Raw genomic sequence first — 26,140 nt, forward strand, 5'->3', positions numbered from 1 at the left:
TTATAAAGAGGAATTTATTAATCATTTAAAAATAATAAGAATTCTAGAGTATTTTACAGTACACTTCTTGTGCATCACAGCAGGCTGCTGAGAGGAGAACTGCTCATAATAATGGCCGGGAAAGAGAAATTGGAATGGCATCAAACACATAGAAACCATATGTTTGATGTATTTGATACCAATCCACTGATTCCACTCTAGCCATGACCACGAGCCCGTTCTCCAAAATGAAGGTGCCACCAACCTCCTGTTATGTGCATAGTTTCCAGTGTTTTGTGAAGTTGTTGGCTATCACCAAGGGACAAATCAAAAAGCAGGACCCCTGATTTTGTTGACATCATTTCATTAGCTTCGTTTTATCATCACATTTAGTCATTTTCTAAATAGTTCAGTATGCAGTAGTTACAAATGTATCAGTTTGATTTAGGAACAGTGTAACTATTGAAAAGACAAACACATTCATAATCAACCATTACTTGGAACTGTACCATGTTTCTATCCACAGATCATTCATAGAGCCACTCTATCTCTGGGGTGCATCTCAATAATGTTAAAAAATGAATGGAGACAAGGAAAGAAAGCTCCTTTAGAGTATGTAGATGTGTCCTCACAGCTGACTCCTGTGTTTCAGGGTATTCCTGATCCAGTCAAACAGGTCCGCATGTGTGTGAGCCAACTGTATCACAGCACAGTAGTCAACCAGCAACTCATACAGCTCACCTGAGACAGGGGAGAGGAATCAATCAATCAATCAAACTTGATTTACACGGCAACTAGGAGGATATGAGGTTTGACGAAACACAGTGAGGGGAAGGAGGACTTTCAGATCAGGTTCCACCTCCTGCAGTCTAATATTTACTATAGTTACTCACCCACTGTAGTTCTGTGTGTACTAACTCACCCACTGTAGTTCTGTGTGTACTAACTCACCCACTGTAGTTCTGTGTGTACTAACTCACCCACTGTAGTTCTGTGTGTACTAACTCACCCACTGCAGTTCTGTGTGTACTAACTCACCCACTGTAGTTCTGTGTGAACTAACTCACTCACTGTAGTTCTTTGTGTACTAACTCACCCACTGTAGTTCTGTGTGTACTAACTCACCCACTGTAGTTCTGTGTGTACTAACTCACCCACTGTAGTTCTGTGTGTACTTACTCACCCACTGTAGTTCTCTGTGTGTACTAACTCACCCACTGTAGTTCTGTGTGTACTAACTCACCCACTGTAGATCTGTGTGTACTAACTAATCCACTGTAGTTCTGTGTGTACTAACTCACCCACTGTAGTTCTGTGTGTACTAACTCACCCACTGTAGTTCTGTGTGTACTAACTCACCCACTGTAGTTCTGTGTGTACTAACTCACCCACTGTAGTTCTGTGTGTACTAACTCACCCACTGTAGTTCTGTGTGTACCAACTCACCCACTGTAGTTCTGTGTGTACTAACTCACCCACTGTAGTTCTGTGTGTACTAACTCACCCACTGGAGTTCTGTGTGTACTAACTCACCCACTGTAGTTCTGTGTGTACTAACTCACCCACTGTAGTTCTGTGTGTACTAACTCACCCACTGTAGTTCTGTGTGTACTAACTCACCCACTGTAGTTCTGTGTGTACTAACTCACCCACTGTAGTTCTGTGTGTACTAACTCACCCACTGTAGTTCTGTGTGTGACCAGTAGGTGGTGCATGTCCTGCAGCTCTCTCTCCAAGCTGAAGTTCTTGAATGTGAAGAAGGCCACGCCCCTCTTAGCCCTGGCTGCAGCCATCAGCTGGACCAGAGCTGGGAGGGGAAAAACAACCAGATCAGATCACAGAGTCATTTTGTTTGAATTTTCAGAGTGGGTCTCTGTGGAATATCCTGTGGGTAGACTTGAGTTATTGTTTGGGGGGTTAGGAGCCAGGGTCAACAGTTAGTAAGAGGTTAACAATTAGGGGTACCTTTAAGTTTGGGGTCTCCATTGAAGGCTCCGCAGCCCCAGTTTCCTGTGGCGATGTCAGGAAGGAAGTCTGGGTAAGTGTTGTCATCTGCCTTAAAGCCACAGTACGCCTGAGGGAGGATATTACAGGACACCACCAACATCAGATTTATCTCCAGCCCTGCTCTAGCTAGCACACCTGATTCTACAAATCAGCTGTAATCTGGCCCCTACAGGAGAGGAGGGTTGGCTCTCACCTTGTTGAGTTCCCTGGTGACCTGTTTCATGTTGTACTGTTCTCTCTGGTGTCTGAAGTGGAGAGCATCCATGGCCACAATCTGTCTGTGTAGCCTCTGCCACTCATCCCTGCAAACACAGGCAGAGCAATCATGGACTTTAGTGTGTGAGTGTGTGTGTGAGTGAGTGAGTGAGTTTGTGAGTGTGTGTGTTCACCTCTCAATGTCGTCTCTGTGAGGCCCTTCCCACTTAAAAGTGTCACTGTAGCCACTGTACTGACTGAACTGTTGAGAACCTACAGAGAGAGAGAGAGAGAGAGAGAGAGAGAGACAGAGAGACATAGAGAGAGAGAGACAGAGAGAGAGAAAATGTGACGGAGTGAAAGGCAGAGGAGGAGAGATGATATAACCTGTGATCACACACACACACACACACACACACACACACAAACACACACACACACACACACACACACACACACACACACACACACACACACACACACACACACACACACACACCTGTGATGAAGAGACACTCATTGTCTCCTAGTTTCTCAGTGAAGAGTCGAGATACGATGAGTTCAGGGTTCATCAGGAACAGAATCTCCTCTTGAACCAGACCTGAGCCCAACACTCCACCTCCTATCATGTTACAGGCAAAGTCCGCCTGCAACACACACACACACACACACACACACACACACACACACACACACACACACACACACACACACACACACACACACACACACACACACACACACACACACACACACACACACACACACACACACACACACACACACTTACCATTACACACTCACAAATTCACAAACACACACACATACAGCATTACACACACACACACACACACACACACACACACACACACACACACACACACACTTAGCATTACACAGTCACAAATTCACGAACACACACTTATACAGTGTTACACACACAAGCCAGTAGATGTCACCAACCTGTAACATCCCTGCTCCCTGTTCCTCTATGCAGCCTGCTGAGGTGACGTGGAGTTTAGGAACAGTCTCCTTACAACTGACACACAGAGAAAGACAAGAGGGGACATATTACGTTTGTCTGTGTGTTTGTGTGTGAGTGTGTGTGTGTGTGTGTGTGTGTCTGTGTGTGTGTGTGTGTGTGTGTGTGTGTGTGTGTGTGTGTGTGTGTAATGCTGTGTGTGTGTGTGTGTGTGTGTGCGTGTGTGTGTGTGTGTGTGTACCTCCCCCAGTTGGGCATGTCTCTGTCTCTGATGTAGCGCCTCTCAAAGGTCACCAGTCCACATGGCCTGGTCGCTGTCATGGCAACAACAAGGGTCAAAGTTCATACAGGTAAACCTGGTTCCCACAGCAACTATTATCAGAGGGTATTCCTCATCGACACTCATCAGACGGTCTTAAATAGGTTCCTGTAACCTACATTCTGTACCCTACAGTACACTACAGCACTTGTATTCCAGTCATTATAGTGACTATAGTAGTGTGTGGTAGTAACGTACCTGGGTCTGTGACAGTGTGGAAGTAATGAAGGAGGGCTCTCAGCTTCTCTCTCTTCCTCTCAGACCACTTTTCAAACAGACTGACAACACAGGGAGATAGAGTGGTCACATGTTATCATCTGTTGAAGTTGGAATACTTTGTGTTTGTCTCTATGTGTGTGGGTCCTCAGTGGAGTTTGTTGTGTGTGTTCTGACCTGTTAAAGTTGATGGTGGGGTAGTTGTGGTACTCTGCTCTGGGGTTGGGAGAGTTGCGGTGGGGGAAGGTGCAGTAGAAGGCGTTGGCCAGCAGACAAGCTATCTGACTCTGGGACAACGTGATGGACCGAGTCTGGCCCTTCTGGAGTAGAGGGATAGCCTACACACACACACACACACACACACAAACACACACACACACACACACACACACACACTTAACAGACTGAGTAGAGAACACACATTCAGTACCTCTACAATCTGTACCCTACATAGTGCACTCTCTGTACCCTACATAGTACACTCTCTGTACCCTACATAGTGCACTAGCTCTGTACCCTAAATAGTGCACAACCTCTGTACCCTACATAGTACACTACCTCTGTACCCTACATAGTATACACTCTCTGTACCCTACATAGTACACTCTCTGTACCCTACATAGTACACTCTTTGTACCCTACATAGTATACTATCTCTGTACCATACATAGTACACTCTCGGTACCCTACATAGCATACTATCTCTGTACCCTACATAGTTCACTATCTCTGTACCCTACATAGTTCACTATCTCTGTACCCTACATAGTATACTATCTCTGTACCCTACATAGTACACTCTCTGTACCCTACATAGTACACTCTTTGTACCCTACATAGTATACTATCTCTGTACCCTACATAGTTCACTATCTCTGTACCCTACATAGTACACTCTCTGTACCCTACATAGTACACTCTCTGTACCCTACATAGTACACTCTCTGTACCCTACATAGTTCACTATCTCTGTACCCTACATAGTACACTCTCTGTACCCTACATAGTACACTAACTCTGTACCCTACATAGAATTCTACCTCTGTACCATAGTACATCATTCAGTTCCTATGTTGTTACCTTCTTGATATCGTGAGGCAGGCTGGAGGCCAGCTCTGCTATCTTAGGAAAAACAGACGTGTAGTATTTCTCTTCTTTGGGTGATTTCTAGAGGAGAGAGGGAAAGGAGAATATATCATTGTAAAGTGGTTGTTTTGGTCCTGGATGCTGATTTGTTGATTGCAGGGAGTTATTCACCCCAATCCCCGGGTAATACCTGTTCCTTTTGAAATATCAATGTACATCCACTGTCCCACAGCCCAGCCAGGCAATTTATAAACTTCATCTCCCATGGAAAAAAGTATCAAGACATTATTTTCCCATGCTACTAGCTAGCATTTAGTTTTCAACAGCTGTGGTTTGTCTTAACCTTGCTGCCTGCCTCTCCAACTTGTGCAACAAAGTAGCATCTTTTAGAGATCTCCACTGTGCCATAGAGAGAATGAACATGACGAGACTTCTCAGCTTCTCTGATCCAGGCCAATTAATTTATCAGCATCATTATAATGGATATATCAAAATAAATGGCAATAGAAACAAATGTAAAACAAAAATGAAAATGGACATAATTGGCTGTCATTTCAGCTGCTTGATGTGATTGTGTGTTAGCTTTAGCACTCTAGTCAATCAGATCCACTTTAGCCGACATCTGCATAATGGTTATTTTGACAGTGTCGGAGGTGGAACGTTAGAGCTGTCTAATGCACAAGTTGTTCCTTGCATTATACCTTAAAAGGACATTGACAATGGCTGCAAGGAGTCACATTAAGTGAAGAGCATTTCGTATGGTTCTGAAAGTAAATCAGAGTCAACCATTTAGTATGATAAGTTATGTTACAAAAACGAAAGTAGGGTGGTTGGTCAGGGTGCATGGGTGTGCGTATAATGAGAACATCTAGCAACCCAAAGGTTGCGAGTTCAAATCTCATCACGGACAACTTTAGCACTTTAGCTAACCCTGCACCTAAACTTAAACCTAACCCCTAGCCTAGCTAATGTTAGCGAGCTAGCTAACAACACCTAGCCACCTAGCTAGAATTCGTAACATATCATATGTCTTGAAAATTCATAACATATTGTACGTTTTGAAAATTCGTCAAATTTAATAAGAATTGTAATTTGTAACATACAGTATATATGACACTGTAGTATTCATTGACTACAGCTCAGTGTTCAACACCATAGTACCCTCAAAGCTCATCACTAAGCTAAGGACCCTGGGACGAAACACCTCCCTCTGCAACTTGATCCTGGACTTCCTGACGAGCCGCCCCCAGGTGGCAAGAGTAGGCAATAACACATCTGCCCCTCTGATCCTCAACACTGGGGCCCCTCAGGGGTGCATGCTCAGTCCCCTCCTGTACTCCCTGTTCACCCATGACTGCGTGGCCAAGCACAACTCCAACACCATCATTAAGTTTGACGAAGACACAACGGTGGTAGGTCTGATTATGACAATGATGAGACATCCTATAAGGAGTAGGTCAGAGACCTGGCCATGTGGTGCCAGGACAACTACCTCTCCCACCACGTGATCAAGACAAAAGAGATGATCGTGGAATACAGGAAAATGAGGTCCGAGCATGCCCCCATTCTCATCGACGTGGCTGTAGTGGAGCAGGTTGAGAGCTTCAAGTTCCTTGGTGTCCACACCACCAACAAACTATCATGGTCCAAGCACACCAAGACAGTCATAAAGAGGGTACAACAACACTTATTCCCCCTCAGGAGACTGAAAAGATTTGTCATGGGCCCTCATATCCTCAAAAAGTTCTAGAGCTGCACCATTGAGAGCATCACCACCTGGTATGGCAACTACTCGTCCTCCGACTGCAAGGCGCTACAGAGGATAGTGCGTACGGCCCAGTACATCACTTGGGTAAATCTTCCTGCTATCCAGGACCTCCATACCGGGCGGTGTCAGAGGAAAGCCCTAAAAATTGCCAAAGACTCAAGCCACCCAAGTCATAGACTGTCCTCTCTGCTACCGCATGGCAAGTGGTACTGGGCGCCAAGTCTCGGACCAAAAGGCTTCTTAGCAGCTTCCACCCCCAAGCCATAAGACTGCTTAACAGCTAATCAAATGTCTACCCGGACTATTTGCATAAATCGCCACCCTTTTTACGCTGCTGCTAATCGCTGTTTGCATAGTCACTTTACCTCTTCCTACATGTACATATTACCTCAATTACCTCGACTAACCTGTATTTGGCACATCGACTCGGGACCGGTACTCCCTGTATATAGCCTCGTTATTGTTCTTTTATTGTTGCACTTTTATTTTTTTACTTTAGTTTATTTAGTCAATATTTTCTTACCCTTATTTTTCTTGAAACTGCATTGTATGTTAAGGGCTTGTAAAGTAAGCATTTTACAGTTTACAACTGATGTATGTGACAAATAACATTTGATTTGATACAAAATGGGTGAAGGACATCCACAAATTAATACATACCATATGAAACGTAACATATCATACTAAATGGAGTGTCTTGGATTTACCTACAGAATAATACGAAATACACTGAGATCAGGTTGCAATCCCAAGCAGCCTTGTTTACAATTTAGAACACTGGAATATGTGAGATGTAATCTACACCTCAATTAGGATAATAGAAATCCAAATCATAATTGTTACTATACAGACTACACTTTCTCGTTCTGAATGCGAGTAAGATGGGTGTGACAATGACCACAAGAGCAGTTGCTCACCAATTTGATGGCTTCAACCCAGTTCCACCTCGGACACCGCCAAAACATCTGATTGAATCTAGGCCTTAGTTGGTTAGCTAGCAAAAGAGAAGTAGCTAGCCTTCATGGCAACCTTTTTGCTTAGAACATTTGGATTGGACGACCAGCTTGTTTGGTAAGCAACTTCAGAATCTCAGAACTAACTGGATTTTGCCCGCACTATAATGTCTGGTGGAAAAATGAAATAAAACAAATTTACTTATTAAAATAACTTTTTCAATGAAAACTTGTCATTCGTCTTTGTTGGTAACCGTTTTACAAAAGCAATAAGGCCCTCGAACCCGGGAATTATTAGGAATAACACCCTCATAAGGGCTGTTTTAACACCATTAGAGAGAGTTCATTCACAGTGAAGTGGTAACTGACCTGAACAAAGGTATGCAGGGCATCAAAGGACCATTGATCTTCATACTTTGGGTTGTATTTCTTTATGGCTTTCTAAGTGGAGAGAAACATGTAGATCATTGTTAAACAGTACTGGTCAAACATGCTAACCCCTACCTTAACTGTTACCCCAAACCCAGGTTAACCTGAGGGGGCATGTTAGGAAATGTTAGGATAATGGAGGCGTGTTAGGAAATGTTAGGATAATGGAGGCATGTTAGGAAATGTTAGGATGATGGATTCATGTTAGGAAATGTTAGGATGATGGAGGCATGTTAGGAAATGTTAGGATGATGGATTAATGTTAGGAAATGTTAGGATGATGGATTAATGTTAGGAAATGTTAGGATAATAGAGTCATGTTAGGAAATGTTAGGATGATGGATTCGTGTTAGGAAATGTTAGGATGATGGATTCATGTTAGGAAATGTTAGGATGATGGATTCATGTTAGGAAATGTTAGGATGATGGATTCATGTTAAGGAATGTTAGGATGATGGATTCATGTTAGGAAATGTTAGGATAATGGAGGCATGTTAGGAAATGTTAGGATGATGGATTCATGTTAGGAAATGTTAGGATAATGGATTCATGTTAGGAAATGTTAGGATACTAGAGGCATGTTAGGAAATGTTAGGATGATGGATTCATGTTAGGAAATGTTAGGATGATGGATTCATGTTAGGAAATGTTAGGATGATGGATTCATGTTAGGAAATGTTAGGATAATGGAGGCGTGTTAGGAAATGTTAGGATGATGGAGGCGTGTTAGGAAATGTTAGGATGATGGATTCATGTTAGGAAATGTTAGGATAATGGAGGCGTGTTAGGAAATGTTAGGATAATGAAGGCGTGTTAGGAAATGTTAGGATAATGGAGGCATGTTAGGAAATGTTAGGATAATGGAGGCATGTTAGGATGATGGATTCGTGTTAGGAAATGTTAGGATAATGGAGGCGTGTTAGGAAATGTTAGGATAATGGAGGTGTGTTAGGATGATGGATTCATGTTAGGAAATGTTATGATAATGGAGGTGTGTTAGGAAATGTTAGGATAATGGAGGCGTGTTAGGAAATGTAGGCGTGTTAGGAAATGTTAGGATAATGGAGGCGTGTTAGGAAATGTTAGGACAATGGAGGCGTGTTAGGAAATGTTAGGATAATGGAGGCGTGTGTGTGTGTGTCGTACCTCTACGTCACTCACTGATGCAGTGGTCTTATTGGCCAGACTCTCCAGCTGTTTAGAGACCACCTCCCACCGACTTCGCTCAGAGCTGGTTACCTGGGAAAAGTCAATCAATCAACCAACTAACCAATCAACCAACTAACCATTCAAGCAACTGACCAATCAAACAACTAACCAATCAACTACCTTACCACTCAACTCAACCAACTAACAAATCAATAATTCAGCCACCAAACCAAACCAATCAATCAATTAACCAATCAACCAAACAATCGACAAATAATGTATAAATTAAACAGAAAATGAATGATTCAATGAACACACCCATCCAGTCTTCATGAGGCTTTCTGGTGAGCAGGGCATCTTAACAAAGTCACTGTGCCACACATGATGTCCAAAATGAGGTTTCAATGTCATTTTTGGGTGGAACTCATTCACCTGAATAAGGAGGTAGACAGACATGAATGATCTGTTAGAGACAGCAATGATTTCAATACACATTTTCTGGTGTAAAGATCCAGTTCACTCTCAGACGCTTTAAAAAATATATTTTTCATTGAGCTAGACTCTCTTAACTATCTCACTCTACCTCCTCCTCATTCTCTCCATAATCACAAACAAAGAAAGACACCACAGTTATTCAGACCAGACAGAGCGATGCCAGAGATTCTTACATTTATGAGGACGTTGTGAGTTCTGCTGAAGGACAGTGGCTCCAGCTCCTTGTGACACTCAGGGACTTTCTTCAGCTGAGAGAGATAGCAGCACGACCTCTTCTCCTCCTCACCCCTCACTCCTTCTCTTGTTCCATCCCTCTTGCTTTCCCACCCTATATCCATCGCTTCTTCCCTCACCCCCTCCATCTCTCTTTCAGTTGTTCCATCCCTCTCTCCTACCCTTGCTCCATCCATTTCAACTTCCCTCCCGCCATCCCTCTTTTTCTCACTTTCCATTTCCTTATGTTTCTGTCTTTCTTCCTCTTTCTTCCTTTCTCCACCCCTTTCTCTCTCACTGTCTCCGTGCAGTGATTTGGCGACCGAAGTGTTGTCAACGTCGACCAAGTTTCCAACAGGGATCTCGCGGCGTTTGACCTCCTGACCCCTGTCCTTGTCCTCCATGGGGTCGTCTTGCTGCAGAGCAGCTTTCGTCTGGGAGCTGTGGTTGTTATGACATGCTATCCCTAGAGAGAGACAGAGAGACAGGAGGACACAGGATGACAATTTGATGCTGTATTTGATAGCTGTAGGACCTTCAATAAGAATAAGTTGATGTTATTATAATCAGTCAATCAAACTTGAATTGTCCCCAGAGGGAAATTTGGTTTGTGAGCAGCGGTAACATGATAGAAATAGTTAATTCAATAGTTAAGAAAGGTAATAGATGTTCTATTTAAGTAAAGGTCTTCATTAACACATACAGCACAATTCCGATCTTTTGCACAATTATTGGCAAACGATCTGATATGATCTGATTGGTCAAAATACAAATAATTGGGCAACAGATCAGATTTCGGACACCTGTATAACTAGCAGATTTAGTATTTCCAACCCACCTGTAGTGGAGATCTTGGTCCATTCTCCTTTAAGGAGGTCTTCTACTTTCACTCTCAGCTCAGACACTGACTTATTCACATCTCCAAAGTACTGAAGAGGACAGACAATGATGCTGGGCAAGTCTGAAGATACACTGGGACTGGAGAGAGATTGATAACTCTGGACAGAGAGAGAGAGAGAGAGAGAGAGAGATTTACATTACTGTAACTTCATATTCATATCATGTATAGGCCTAACATGGCGGTATAGTCACCTGAAGGAAATGGATGTGATCATCTGTGTGTGAGAGTTTCTCCAGCTCAGCATCTCTCCTCCTCAGCTCAACTAGCTCCTGTTTCAGTGGCTCCAGTAGACCTTCAGCACGACTCACTTCAGCCTTCTCCTGAGCTCTGATCAGCTCCTTCACCTCAGAGCGCCTTTCCTCCATGGAGCGGATCAGTTCAGTAAAGATCCTCTCACTGTCATCCACTGCTGCATTTGCAGAACACTGTTAGGAGAGAGAGAGAGGGAGAGGGAGAGAGAGAGAGAGAGAGAGAGAGAGAGAGAGAGAGAGAGAGAGAGAGAGGGAGAGAGGGAGGGAGAGAGAGAGAGAGAGAGAGAGAGAGAGAGAGAGGGGGGAATTGTATGAGTGAGTGCTGTGTAGAGTTAGATATCCTGGTTTTTATTTCACGTTTCCTTTTCTTGGTGGTGTCTTTTTTCGTTCTTCCCCTGCATGATTAAGGTTATCATTATTGTTATTTAGTTGTTGTGGTAGAATTAAGTATATTGTTTTTCGTGTTGAAATTACCCTGGCTTTGGTGGGGATGGCGACCCACATGGGGACGCTGTGCCTGTCACTTCGGCACGGCTTTAGGTGTGTTACTGAAGCTACTCTCACTGTGGAGGAGTTTCTGGTCGCTGTAGGAGAGAATGTTGCTTATGCGTCATGGATGAATAAAGATGTGGTGGTTTTTCTTAAAGAAGAGCGTCTTGTTGATCGTATGGTTGAGCATGGTGTACTTCTTATAGAAGAGTGTCTGTAGATCGTATGGTTGAGCATGGTGTACTTCTTAAAGAAGAGCGTCTTGTTGATCATATGGTTGAGCATGGTGTACTTCTTAAAGAAGAGCGTCTTGTTGATCATATGGTTGAGCATGGTGTACTTCTTATAGAAGAGTGTCTGTAGATCGTATGGTTGAGCATGGTGTACTTCTTAAAGAAGAGCGTCTTGTTGATCATATGGTTGAGCATGGTGTACTTCTTAAAGAAGAGTGTCTTGTTGATCGTATGGTTGAGCATGGTGTACTTCTTAAAGAAGAGCGTCTTGTTGATCATATGGTTGAGCATGGTGTACTTCTTAAAGAAGAGTGTCTTGTTGATCGTATGGTTGAGCATGGTGTACTTCTTATAGAAGAGTGTCTGTAGATCGTATGGTTGAGCATGGTGTACTTCTTAAAGAAGAGCGTCTTGTTGATCATATGGTTGAGCATGGTGTACTTCTTAAAGAAGAGTGTCTTGTTGATCGTATGGTTGAGCATGGTGTACTTCTTAAAGAAGAGTGTCTTGTTGATCGTATGGTTGAGCATGGTGTACTTCTTAAAGAAGAGTGTCTTGTTGATCGTATGGTTGAGCTTGGTGTACTTCTTAAAGAAGAGTGTCTTGTTGATCGTATGGTTGAGCTTGGTGTACTTCTTAAAGAAGAGTGTCTTGTTGATCGTATGGTTGAGCATGGTGTACTTCTTAAAGAAGAGTGTCTTGTTGATCGTATGGTTGAGCATGGTGTACTTCTTAAAGAAGAGTGTCTTGTTGATCGTATGGTTGAGCATGGTGTACATCTTAAAGAAGAGCGTCTTGTTGATTGTATGGTTGAGCTTGGTGTACTTCTTAAAGAAGAGTGTCTTGTTGATCGTATGGTTGAGCATGGTGTACTTCTTAAAGGAATGTTTATTCAAGTTACGCCGCTTTTTTCTCTGTCAATAAGGGTAGCGATTTCAAATGTACCGCCGTTTATTCCCAATGAGCTGTTGGAGCGCGAGTTATTGCGGTTTGGGAAGTTTGCAAGTTCAATTAAGATTGTCCCGTTGGGTTGCAAACACCCGGCTTTGAAACAGGTTATGTCGTTTTGGCGACAGGTGTTTATGTTTTTGGACTCACCGGAGCAGACTTTGTAGTTATTGTTTAAAGTCAAGTATGACAACAGACTGTATATGGCTAATGCTAATACGGGTAGTCAACGGTGTTCTGAGTGTGGTGATGTTGGCCATAAGCGACATGCTTGCCCGAAAAGGTAGAAGGCGGAGGGAGGGGCGCAGGTGGTCCTCGTAATGCCTGGGCCCGCTGATGTAGGGAGAGGTGGGCCGACAGCGGTAGAGCAGCATGTTGCTGAGGAACAAGTTGTCAGTGTTGAGGGCACGGAGTTGCAACTTGCACCAGAAGGGAATGTTATGCAGCAGAAAAATATTGTTGTAGAAGGTAAGGACAGATCTGAAGAGCTATTTCCTCAGACTGGTGAGGAGTTGTCCAGTACGAGTGCTGGGGTACAGGAGGGGGTTCATGTGGAGCTAATCTCCCAGATAGTGGAGGAGATGCCCACTATGAGTAATGGGGTACAGGAAGGGGTTCATGTGGAGCTAATCTCCCAGATAGTGGAGGAGATGCCCACTATGAGTAATGGGGTACAGGAGGGGGTTCGGGTGGGGCTAGTCTCCCCACCAGGAGGAGATGCCTGGTACGAGTGATGGGGTGCAAGTGGGGGGTGTTCAGAGGGATGTGGTAGAGGGGAGTCAGTGGTCTGTGGCCTCAGCTGAGGAGGATCAGGAGAAGGATATGGATATCTCTATTGATAAGATAGCAGCTGGTATCGACTCAATTTACAATCTAGAGGAGGTAAATGGGTTCCTGGATCAGACTTTTGGGAAATCTGTCAAATTGGCAGATTTTTTTGATGTTGATAGATTTGTGAGGTCAGCTGTGATGTTACAGAAGACGGTGGGGTTAGTAGACCAGCTGAGTGAGAAGAAGTGTTTTCACTTGAGGAAATTTGTTACTGCTGTTACGGCAGCAAAAGGTAGTGGGAAACATGGTAAGGTTAAGAGAAAATTAAAACAATGATGATGATCATGCCTCATAGGGTGTCTTTTTTCTCTTTGGTTTCTCTGTGGTTTCTTCTGCTTTTCCTTTCTCTTTTCTATATGGAGGTACTAAGGGTAGGTTCTGTCAATATTAATGGGGGAAGGGACAGGAATAAGAGGGTTTGGGTATTAGAAGTAATAAAACAGAAAAGGCTTAATGTAGTTTTTCTACAGGAGATACATAGTGATGAGGCTAATGAGGTTCACTGGGGTGTGTGGTGGGATACACTCAGTCATGGTACTAATTTCAGCGCTGGGGTGGCAATCTTGTTTTCCTCAGGCTTAGGGGTGACTGTGGTATCTACAACAGAGATTGTCAACGGTCGGGTTTAATTGGTCAAGGCGGATGTTATGTTTAAATGTTTTATTTTATTTTTATGTTTATGCTCCTATTGAGGGTACAGTATTGCTGTATTTGATCAAATAAAGGAAACCTTAAGACAGTGTGACCAAGAGGGGTGTATGGTTTTAGGGGGGGACTGGAACTGTACAGTGGAGTTTACTGTTGATCGCACTGCTGAAGAACCTTATCTGCTGTCAGCAACTTGTCTGTCTGGTTTATTAACTGAGTTTGAGCTTTCTGATGTGTGGAGAGTAAGGAATGCAGAAGTTAGGCAGAACACATGGTTAAAAGTTAATGAAGGTCGTGTCAGTGCAGCAAGGTTAGACAGGTTGTATGTATCTGAGCACTACTGTAGTAGGGTTGGAAGGTTAGACATGTTGTTTGTATCTGATCACTACTGTAGTAGGGTTGGAAGGTTAGACATGTTGTTTGTATCTGATCACTACTGTAGTAGGGTTGGAAGGTTAGACATGTTGTTTGTATCTGATCACTACTGTAGTAGGGTTGGAAGGTTAGACAGGTTGTATGTATCTGAGCACTACTGTAGTAGGGTTGGAAGGTTAGACAGGTTGTATGTATCTCAGCACTACTGTAGTAGGGTTGGAAGGTTAGACAGGTTGTATGTATCTGATCACTACTGTAGTAGGGTTGGAAGGTTAGACAGGTTGTATGTATCTGATCACTACTGTAGTAGGGTTGGAAGTTTAGACAGGTTGTATGTATCTGAGCACTACTGTAGTAGGGTTGGAAGGTTAGACATGTTGTTTGTATCTGATCACTACTGTAGTAGGGTTGGAAGGTTAGACAGGTTGTATGTATCTGATCACTCCTGTAGTTGTCATGTACTGTCATGTTGTGTCTTGTCTCTGTCCTTTCCCTTCACCCTGTCTCCCTCTGCTGGTCGTTGTTAGGTTACCTTTTCTCCTCCTCTTTCCCCCAGCTGTGCCTTGTCTCCTCCTAACTACCCATTCACCCCGTTTCCCACCTGTTCCCTTTTTCCCTCTGATTAGGTCCCTATATCTCTCTCTGTTTTTGTTCCTGTCCTTGTCGGATTCTTGTTTGTTGTGTTTCATGCCTGAACCAGACTGTCGTCATGTTTGCTGTAACCTTGTCTTGTCCTGTCGGAATCTGCCGGTCCGTCTGAGCCTACCTATGTTTGGTAATTAAAGAAGCTCTGTCTAAGTTAATTCGCTTTTGGGTCCTCATTCACGCACCGTAACAGAAGAATCCGACCAAGAATGGACCCAGCGACTTCGGATCCTCTCCACTCAGCCGTCGGGATCCAGGGAGCGATGCTAGGCAGACACGAGCAGGAAGTGTCTGCTGCTCGACATGCCGTTGAGACCCTGGCCACCCAAGTCTCCAACCTCACAGAACAGGTTCACCATCTCCGCCTCGATCCACCGGCCACTTCCAGGGCTTTCGAATCTCCGGAGCCCAGAATCAATAACCCGCCGTGTTACTCTGGGGAGCCCACTGAATGCCGCTCGTTCCTCACCCAGTGTGATATTGTGTTTTCTCTCCAGCCCAACACTTACTCCAGGAGCACTGCTCGTGTCGCCTACGTCATATCTCTCCTTATTGGACGGGCTCGTGAGTGGGGCACGGCAATCTGGGAGGCAAGGGCTGAGTGTACTAACCAGTATCAGGACTTTAAGGAGGAGATGATACGGGTTTTTGATCGATCTGTTTTTGGGGAGGAGGCTTCCAGGGCCCTGTCTTCCCTATGTCAAGGCAATCGATCCATAACAGACTACTCTATTGAGTTTCGCACTCTTGCTGTCTCCAGTGGCTGGAACGAGCCGGCCTTGCTCGCTCGTCTTCTGGAGGGTCTCCGCGCAGAGGTAAAGGATGAGATTCTCTCCCGGGAGGTTCCTTCCAGCGTGGATTCCTTGATTGAACTCGCTATTCGCATTGAGCGACGGGTTGATCTTCGTCACCGAGCTCGTGGAAAGGAGCTCGCGCTCTCCGTCGCCCACCTCTCCGCATCACTACCATCTTCCTCTGCCGGCTCGGGTGCTGAACCCATGCAGCTGGGAGGTATCCGCATCTCGACTAAGGAGAGGGAACGGAGAATCACCAACCGCCTCTGTCTCTATTGCGGTTCCGCTGGTCATTTTGTCACTTCATGTCCAGTAAAAGGCCAGAGCTCGTCAGTAAGCGGAGGGCTACTGGTGAGCGCTACTACTCCTGTCTCTCCTTCAAGATCCTGCACTACCTTGTCGGTCCATCTACGCTGGACCGGTTCGTCAGCTTCCTGCAGTGCCTTAATAGACTCTGGGGCGGAGGGCTGTTTTATGGACGAGACCTGGGCTCGGGAACATGACATTCCTCTCAGACAGTTAAAGGAGCCCACGGCCTTGTTCGCCCTGGATGGTAGTCCTCTCCCCAGGATTCAGCGTGAGACGCTACCTTTAACCCTCACTGTTTCTGGTAATCATAGTGAAACCATTTCTTTTTTAATTTTTCGTTCACCTTTTACACCTGTTGTTTTGGGCCATCCCTGGCTAGTTTGTCATAATCCTTCCATTAATTGGTCTAGTAATTCTATCCTCTCCTGGAACGTCTCTTGTCATGTGAAATGTTTAATGTCTGCTATCCCTCCTGTTTCCTCTGTCTCTTCTTCACAGGAGGAGCCTGGTGATTTGACAGGGGTGCCGGAGGAATATCACGATCTGCGCACGGTGTTCAGTCGGTCCAGGGCCACCTCTCTTCCTCCACACCGGTCGTATGATTGTAGTATTGATCTCCTTCCGGGAACCACCCCCCCCCGGGGTAGACTATACTCTCTGTCGGCTCCCGAACGTAAGGCTCTCGAAGATTATTTGTCTGTAGCGCTTGACGCCGGTACCATAGTCCCCTCCTCCTCTCCCGCCGGAGCGGGGTTTTTTTTTGTCAAGAAGAAGGACGGGTCTCTGCGCCCCTGCATAGATTATCGAGGGCTGAATGACATAACAGTGAAGAATCGTTATCCGCCTCCTCTTATGTCTTCAGCCTTCGAGATCCTGCAGGGAGCCAGGTTTTTCACTAAGTTGGACCTTCGTAACGCTTACCATCTCGTGCGCATCAGGGAGGGGGACGAGTGGAAGACGGCGTTTAACACTCCGTTAGGGCACTTTGAATACCGGGTTCTTCCTTTCGGCCTCGCTAACGCTCCAGCTGTCTTTCAGGCATTAGTCAATGATGTCCTGAGAGACATGCTGAACATCTTTGTTTTCGTTTACCTTGACGATATCCTGATTTTTTCACCGTCACTCCAGATTCATGTTCAGCACGTTCGACGTGTCCTCCAGCGCCTTTTAGAGAATTGTCTTTTTGTGAAGGCTGAGAAGTGCACTTTTCATGCCTCCTCCGTCACATTTCTCGGTTCTGTTATTTCCGCTGAAGGCATTAAGATGGATCCCGCTAAGGTCCAAGCTGTCATTGATTGGCCCGTCCCTAAGTCACGCGTCGAGCTGCAGCGCTTTCTCGGCTTCGCGAACTTCTATCGTCGTTTCATCCGTAATTTCGGTCAGGTGGCAGCTCCTCTCACAGCCCTTACTTCTGTCAAGACGTGCTTTAAGTGGTCCGTTTCCGCCCAGGGAGCTTTTGATCTCCTCAAGAATCGTTTTACATCCGCTCCTATCCTTGTTACACCTGACGTCTCTAGACAGTTCGTTGTCGAGGTTGACGCGTCAGAGGTGGGCGTGGGAGCCATTCTTTCTCAGCGCTCCCTCTCTGACGACAAGGTCCACCCATGCGCGTATTTTTCTCATCGCCTGTCGCCGTCGGAACGTAACTATGATGTGGGTAACCGCGAACTGCTCGCCATCCGGTTAGCCCTAGGCGAATGGCGACAGTGGTTGGAGGGGGCGACCGTTCCTTTTGTCGTTTGGACTGACCATAGGAACCTTGAGTACATCCGTTCTGCCAAACGACTTAATGCGCGTCAGGCGCGTTGGGCGCTGTTTTTCGCTCGTTTCGAGTTCGTGATTTCTTATCGTCCGGGCTCTAAGAACACCAAGCCTGATGCTTTGTCTCGTCTCTTCAGTTCTTCAGTAGCCTCCACTGACCCCGAGGGGATTCTCCCTGAGGGGCGTGTTGTCGGGTTGACTGTCTGGGGAATTGAGAGGCAGGTAAAACAAGCGCTCACTCACACTCCGTCGCCGCGCGCTTGTCCTAGGAACCTTCTTTTCGTTCCCGTTCCTACTCGTCTGGCCGTTCTTCAGTGGGCTCACTCTGCCAAGTTAGCCGGCCACCCTGGCGTTCGGGGTACGCTTGCTTCCATTCGCCAGCGTTTTTGGTGGCCCACCCGGGAGCATGACACGCGTCGTTTCGTGGCTGCTTGTTCGGTCTGCGCGCAGACTAAGTCCGGTAACTCTCCTCCTGCCGGCCGTCTCAGGCCGCTTCCTATTCCCTCTCGACCGTGGTCTCACATCGCCTTAGATTTTGTCACCGGACTGCCTTCGTCAGCGGGGAAGACTGTTATTCTTACGGTTGTCGATAGGTTCTCTAAGGCGGCTCATTTCATTCCCCTTGCTAAGCTTCCTTCTGCTAAAGAGACGGCACAAATCATCATCGAGAATGTTTTCAGAATTCATGGCCTTCCGTCAGACGTCGTTTCGGACAGAGGTCCGCAATTCACGTCTCAATTTTGGAGGGAGTTTTGCCGTTTGATTGGGGCTTCCGTCAGTCTCTCTTCCGGCTTTCACCCCCAGTCTAACGGTCAAGCAGAACGGGCCAATCAGACTATTGGTCGCATCTTACGCAGTCTTTCTTTTCGTAACCCTGCGTCTTGGTCAGAACAGCTCCCCTGGGCAGAATACGCCCACAACTCGCTTCCTTCGTCTGCGACCGGGCTATCTCCTTTTCAGAGTAGCCTCGGGTACCAGCCTCCGCTGTTCTCATCTCAGTTCGCCGAGTCCAGCGTCCCCTCCGCTCAGGCTTTTGTCCAACGTTGCGAGCGCACCTGGAAGAGGGTCAGGTCTGCACTTTGCCGTTATAGGACGCAGACTGTGAGGGCTGCTAATAAGCGTAGAACTAAGAGTCCTAGATATTGTCGCGGTCAGAGAGTTTGGCTCTCCACTCAGAACCTTCCCCTTAAGACGGCTTCTCGCAAGTTGACCCCGCGGTTCATTGGTCCGTTCCGTATTTCTCGGGTCATTAATCCTGTCGCAGTTCGACTTCTTCTTCCGCGATACCTTCGTCGCGTCCACCCGGTCTTCCATGTCTCCTGCATCAAGCCCGTCCTTCGCGCCCCCGCTCGTCTTCCCCCCCCCCCCCATCCTTGTCGAGGGCGCACCCATCTACAGGGTCCGTAGAATTTTGGACATGCGTCCTCGGGGCCGTGGTCACCAGTACCTCGTAGATTGGGAGGGGTACGGTCCTGAGGAGAGGAGTTGGGTTCCCTCTCGGGACGTGCTGGACCGTGCGCTGATCGAGGATTTCCTCCGTTGCCGCCAGGTTTCCTCCTCGAGTGCGCCAGGAGGCGCTCGGTGAGTGGGGGGGTACTGTCATGTACTGTCATGTTGTGTCTTGTCTCTGTCCTTTCCCTTCACCCTGTCTCCCTCTGCTGGTCGTTGTTAGGTTACCTTTTCTCCTCCTCTTTCCCCCAGCTGTGCCTTGTCTCCTCCTAACTACCCATTCACCCCGTTTCCCACCTGTTCCCTTTTTCCCTCTGATTAGGTCCCTATATCTCTCTCTGTTTTTGTTCCTGTCCTTGTCGGATTCTTGTTTGTTGTGTTTCATGCCTGAACCAGACTGTCGTCATGTTTGCTGTAACCTTGTCTTGTCCTGTCGGAATCTGCCGGTCCGTCTGAGCCTACCTATGTTTGGTAATTAAAGAAGCTCTGTCTAAGTTAATTCGCTTTTGGGTCCTCATTCACGCACCGTAACAGTAGTAGGGTTGGAAGGTGTGATATTACTCCTGTGGGTTTCTCTGATCACCATATTGTTACTGTTGATATTCACTTGTCCTGTCCACGAAGGTCATCACCTTATTGGTATTCTATTGCTAAGTTGTTACATGATGTCATGTTTTGTGAAAGGTTTCTGTTGTTTTGGGAAAAATGGAGGGTTATAAAAGGGAATTTTGAGTCCTTGAGACAATGGTGGGAGGTTGGGAAGGCCCACATACGATTGATTGTTTTGTCAACAGTATACTGCCCTGTCTCGTATTGGAGTTAAAGAGACTATCAGGGCCCTTGAACAGGACATCAAATCTATTGAGTAGAAGTTGCTCACTCAGAATGACCCCGGACTAGCTATGAACTTACAGGACAAGAGACATGAACTGAGGTTGTTTTTACATGAAAGAGTGAAGGGTGCCTTGATTAGGTCTCGTTTTGCTACCCTCAAGGATATGGATGCTCCTAGCGCTTTTTTGAAAACCAATTGACAATGCAACGTAAACAGATGGTCTGCCTTCGTCTCCCTGATGGGAAGATGACGACGGATGACAGTGAAATGCGCCAACATGCCGTGAATTTTTACTCTGCCCTCTATAAGGCGGACGATTGTGATTCTTTGTGTACTGAACAGTTGTTACACGGTCTTCCTCAATTGGGACCAGAGCAGTGAGTTGCTTTGGACTCTGACCTGTTGCATTGCTGTGCACAGAATATAAAATTGTATCTAAATGTCTCAAACAGGTTGAAAGAGTATCTGGGGCTGTTGGTCCACAAGGACCAGTCTTACTGTGTACCTGACCTCTCTCTTGTTGATAACTTGTTTCTAATAAGGGATGCTTTAGACATTTGTAAACTGTCTGATGTGAATGTGGGTTTACTTTCTTTGGATCAGGAGAAGGCTTTTGACCGTGTGGACCACCAGTACTTGTTCAAGACAATGAAAACCTTTGGGTTTGGGAATGTTTTTTGTCTTGGATGAGTTTACTGTATGCTGGGGCCTTGTGTATGGTGAAGGTGGGGGATGGTTTGAGTTCCCCCATCCCTATCCAAAGGGGCATCAGGCAGGGATGCCCAATTTCAGGGCAGTTAACCAATGCTTTGTTTTTTAAGAGCGAGGCTTACTGGTTTCTCTGTGCCAGGTGTAATGAAGGGTCCCACGATAGCGCTGTCTGCGTATGCAGATGATGTGACAGTTTTTATTACAGGGGCCTCGGATGTTAAGGTTCTCTCAAACGCTTTAAAGTTGTATGAGGGGGCCTCCTCAGCTAGAGTCAATTGGGAAATGAGTGAATCGCTGTGGGCAGGTCAGCTTCAGACGGGGTCTGCTCCATGGTTACCAGGGGGGCTTCAGACAGGGTCCGCTCCACGGTTACCAGGGGGGCTTCAGACGGGGTCTGCTCCACGGTTACCAGGGGGGCTTCAGACTGGGTCTGCTCCACGGTTACCAGGGGGGCTTCAGATTGGGTCTGCTCCACGGTTACCAGGAGGGCTTCAGACTGGGTCTGCTCCACGGTTACCAGGGGGGCTTCAGGCTGGGTCCGCTCCACGGTTACCAGTAGGGCTTCAGACGGGGTCTGCTCCACGGTTACCAGGGGGGCTTCAGTGGGGTAGAGATGGGATGAAGACTTTGGTTTTTTTTCTAGGCTCTGATGTATTTCAGAAAAATAACTGGGAGGGTGTAGTGGAGAAGGTGTGTGCCAGATCGTCAATGTGGAAATGGGTTCTACCCCAGCTGTCTTATAAGGGAAGGGTCCTGGTAGCTAATAATCTTGCTGCCTCTACCCTGTGGCCATGATTAATGATTTTACAGCTACCCGGGGGTCTGATACCAGAGCTTCAGAGGACCCTTGTCAATTTTTTCTGGTCTGGACAACACTGGATTAAAGCTGCAGCCCTGTACCTGCCACTGCACGAGGGTGGGCAAGGCCTGATGGACATTTCTTCCAGGATCATGGCTTTCCCAGTTCAAGCAGCCCAGAGACTGTTGTACAGTGACGGTTCTAGCTGGGTCGACACAACCTATACATTGATGAGGAGAGCGGGCTGTTTGGGCTTAGATAAGCACCTTTTTCTCTTAAAGCTGGAGGGGTTGATTTGTCTGGTCTGACTCCATCTTATGAGTCTGTTATGCAGGCTTGGAGAGTTCTTGTCAAGTCCCGTAAGGCCGGCACACCACCAGGGATGTGGCTTTTTGAAGAGCCTCTTTTTTTACAACACTGACATCCAGTCCCGTGCTCTGGGTTCAGCCAGCCTACGTTCATGCTTATTAGGTGTGGGGTGTACTAAGCAGATCGTTGGAGGAGCTGGGAGAAAGAGCAGGGATCCGATCATCTCGCCTACTGAGGAAGGTTGTTGATGAGGTCTGTGAATCCTTGCCAGTACTTCATCTGCAGTATGTGACACTTCCAATTCTGATCGGTGGAAGGAGGGTCTGGATTATGTGTTCCCTGCACTGATTGTTAGTGCTGTGGCAGGGGCATTCGAAGAGGACGTGGGGATGCTGCTTTCATTCGATACCCCGGAGCTGGGGGAGTTCAAGAAAGTGGGAAAGAAGGCCATGTACAAAATTTGTGTAAAAGTGTCCCATGCCTCTTCCCTGGATGGGGTAAAATTGACAAGGTGGGGGATGTGTTTAATTTAATTTAATTTGGCAAGTCAGTTAAGAACAAATTCTTATTTTCAATGATGGCCTAGGAACAGTGAGTTTAACTGCCTTGTTCAGGGGCAGAGTGACAGATTTTTACCTTGTCAGCTCGGGGATTTGATCTTGCAACCTTTCGGTTACAACTCCAACGCTCTAACCACTAGGCTACCTGCTGTGTTGGGCCCAGGTGCATCCCCAAAAAGCTGTTGGCGGTCTTTATACAAACTGCCTATTGAAAAGAGGACAGCTGACCTACAATGGAGGATAATACATGGAACCATAGCCACCAATATGCATCTGGTATATCTGGATCCGACAGTTGGGGAAGGGTGTCCATTCTGTGCTGAGTCTGAAACTCTGGCACATCTCTTTTTATAGTGACCCAGGTTGGTCGGGTCTTCGTTCTTTGGGAGAGGTGTTCTCTTCCCAACGTTTTATATTAAAGTACAGGTTTAGTTGAAGGGGTATAGTTATTTTGCTTAATTTTGATTTAGGGGCAGCTAAATTAGCAATATGGAAGACCCGAAAGAACAGTATTGGGGGACAGGGGTCTGTGGATGTGGTGGGAATGCTGGAGGGAATGTTGGCAGCAAGACTGAGGGTTGAGTTTGCCTATTACAAACTGGTTAACAATATTGATCTGTTTGAGTATATGGGGTAATCAGAGTCTGTTGCGTTTAGTTACTGTGGAGGAGGATTTGGTGTTGTGTTTTTAATTAATGTGTAACTATGGTTTTGTATGAGTTTTTATTGTGTTGTGGGTTCCCAGACCCAATAAAGATGATTTTAAACTCAAAACTCTCTCTCTCTCTCGCTCTCTCTCTCACTTAACTGGGAAATCTCTTCTGGTCAATAATAATAGTCACCTTAAGAGACTCCACAGCCTGTTGGATCTCCTTCAGCACCTTCTCTCTCTCCTGGACATTCTGCTGACTCATCCCCAGCTGACTCTGTGGAGAAACACTCTTTATTGAGCTACCAAGTTTTATGTGTTCAATAAGTCACAGTAACTAACAGGATAGAGATGAATGTTGAGAAAGTCCCTTTGGAAAACTATGATCTATGTTGTTTGTTAAAAAAGGCCAGCCATCTCAACCCATTTTCTCACCTTCATAACCTGTCAATCACTTAGCAAACAAGTTGTTCTGGTCTTACCTGTATCTTAGTCCTCTCTGCTGCAGCTGACACTGTATCATGGCCTTTATGTTCATCCATCACACAATGATAACAGATGCACTGTTGATCGGTACGACAGTAAACCTCCAGCAGTTTGTCATGATGAGAGCAGATCTTCTCCTGTAGTTGTGCGGTGGCTTTGACCAGCTTGTGTTTCTTTAGTCCAGGAACATCATAGTGAGGCTGGAGGTGAGTCTCACAGTAAGACACCAGACACACCAGACAGGACATGAAGGCTTTCTGCTTTCTGGTCCCAGTGCAGAAATCACACGCAACATCTCCAGGTCCAACATAGCACAGAGCAGGGGGAGCAGCCTGGAGTCCTGTCTTCTTCAGTGTCTCCACCACCTCAGCCAACATGTTATTTTTCCTCAGAGTAGGCCTTGGAGTGAAGGTCTGATTGCACTGAGGACAACTGTAGATGCCCTGATCGTCCTGATCCCAGTACCCCTCAATACAACTTCTACAGTAACTGTGTCCACAGGGAATAGCCACCGGCTCCTTCAGTAGATCCAGACAGACAGAACAACAGAACTGGTTCTGGTCCAGTAGAACTCCCTGCTGAGCCATTTAGACTGTTGTTGTTCACTCTCACACAGACAGACAGACAGAGAGACTCCGATCAGTTTCGTTTCCTCAGAAGATAATTTTTGGAAGGGGAGGGACTTCCTGGTTCTGCTAGGGTGTAGTTAAAGAAACAGAGGGAGGAGGGGAGAGAGAGAGAAAGAAACAAGAGAAAAGTTGTGTGTGTGTGTGGAGGGGGGGACAAGAGAAAAGGTGTGTGTTTGTGTGTGTGTGTGGGGGGGGGGGGACAAGAGAAAAGCTGTGTGTGTGTGTGTGTGAGGGGGGCATGTGGATAAGGTATAACCTCCTCTCTGCTACAGTCTTTACGCCTGTTATCTCCTCACAGTGATGATCTCAGGGAGCTGGTATGTAGTGAGATCTCATGCAACCACAGACCACAAGACCACCATCCCACTAACAGCCCAACCCAAGACGCAGTCTCGCAGCCACACACACAGACAGACGCAGTCGCAGACAAAAGTCATAGTAATAAATCAAATTGCATTTATCACATGCTTCCTAAACAAAAGGTGTTGACTAGCAGTGAAATGCTTACTCAGGGGCCCTTCCCAACAATGCAGAGATAATAAAAATAGAGAAATAATAGAAAGTAAAACACTTAATAATAAAGGAAATAATAGATACACAATAAGTAATGATAACTTGACTATATTCAAGGGGTATCAGTACCGAGTCGATGTGTAGGGGTACAAGGTAATTGAGGTAGATACAGTTGAAGTCAGAAGTTCATACACTTAGGTTGGAATCACTAAAACTTGTTTTTCAACCACTCCACAAATGTCTTGTTAACAAACTATTGTCACGTCCTGACCTTAGTTCCCTTTTTTTATGTCTCCATTTTAGGTTGGTCAGGGCGTGAGTTGGGGTGGGCATTCTATGTTTTGTTCTATGTTTGTATTTCTATGTGTTTGGCCTGGCATGGTTCCCAATCGTTGTCTCTGATTGAGAACCATACTTAGGCAGCCTGTTTTCGCCCTTGAGTTGTGGGTAGTTGTTTCCTGTCTGTCTCTGTACCAGACAGGACTGTTTCGTTTGCTCTGTTTTGTTATTTTTGTGCTAGTGTTCAGTGTAGTTAAAAGATCATGAACACGTACCACGATGCACCTTGGTCCTCTCCTTCTTCCACCTACGACAGCCGTTACAACTATAGTTTTGTCAAGTGGGTTAGGACATCTACTTTGTGCATGACACAAGTAATTTTTCCAACAATTGATTACAGACAGATTATTTCACTTATTATTCACTGTATCACAATTCCAGTGGGTCAGAAGTTTACATACACTAAGTTGACTGTGCCTTTAAACAGCTTGGAAAATTCCAGAAAATGATGTCATGGCTTTTGAAGCTTCTGGCTAATTGATATCATTTGAGTCAATTGGAGGTGTATGTGTGGATGTATTTTAAGGCCTACCTTCAAACTCAGTGCCTCTTTGCTTGACATCATGGGAAAATCAAAATAAATCAGCCAACACCTCAGAGACCTTCACAAGTCTGGTTCATCCTTGGGAGCAATTTCCAAATGCCTGAAGGTACCACGTTCATCTTTACAAACAATAGTACGCAAGTATAAACACCATGGGACCACGCAGCAGTCATACCGCTCAGGAAGGAGACGCGTTCTGTCTCCCAGAGATGAGTGTACTTTGGTGCAAAAAGTGCAAATCAATCCCAGAACAACAGCAAAGGACCTTGTTAAGATGCTGGAGGAAACAGGTACAAAAGTATCTGTATCCACAGTAAAAAGAGTCCTATGTCGACATAACC

The 26,140-nt window shown here is 45.8% G+C and overlaps 1 protein-coding gene across 2 annotated transcripts; it reads right to left on the minus strand.

The window, feature by feature from the left end:
• Window positions 1–24,428, minus strand: LOC110523317. 2 transcript variants are annotated; one of them, XM_036976899.1, is made up of 20 exons: window positions 23,771–24,428; window positions 23,482–23,565; window positions 10,884–11,117; window positions 10,630–10,789; window positions 9,752–10,257; window positions 9,402–9,515; window positions 9,081–9,173; window positions 7,875–7,946; window positions 4,779–4,865; window positions 3,876–4,036; window positions 3,681–3,760; window positions 3,405–3,477; window positions 3,145–3,220; window positions 2,972–2,980; window positions 2,681–2,828; window positions 2,376–2,454; window positions 2,180–2,288; window positions 1,945–2,053; window positions 1,658–1,786; window positions 1–720 (listed from the first exon to the last, which is right to left on the minus strand). In XM_036976899.1, the coding sequence occupies exons 1-20, from the start codon at window positions 24,359–24,361 to the stop codon at window positions 608–610; spliced, it is 3,027 nt and encodes a 1,008-aa protein (XP_036832794.1). In that variant the 5' UTR covers window positions 24,362–24,428; the 3' UTR covers window positions 1–607. The 2 variants fall into 2 exon arrangements, with proteins under 2 accessions (XP_036832794.1, XP_036832795.1); XM_036976900.1 differs by lacking the exon at window positions 2,972–2,980.
• Between the last annotated feature and the right edge of the window lie 1,712 nt (window positions 24,429–26,140).

The sequence above is a fragment of the Oncorhynchus mykiss genome, chromosome 5 (genome assembly GCF_013265735.2).
Source record: "Oncorhynchus mykiss isolate Arlee chromosome 5, USDA_OmykA_1.1, whole genome shotgun sequence".
In the NCBI taxonomy this organism is placed as follows: domain Eukaryota; kingdom Metazoa; phylum Chordata; class Actinopteri; order Salmoniformes; family Salmonidae; genus Oncorhynchus; species Oncorhynchus mykiss.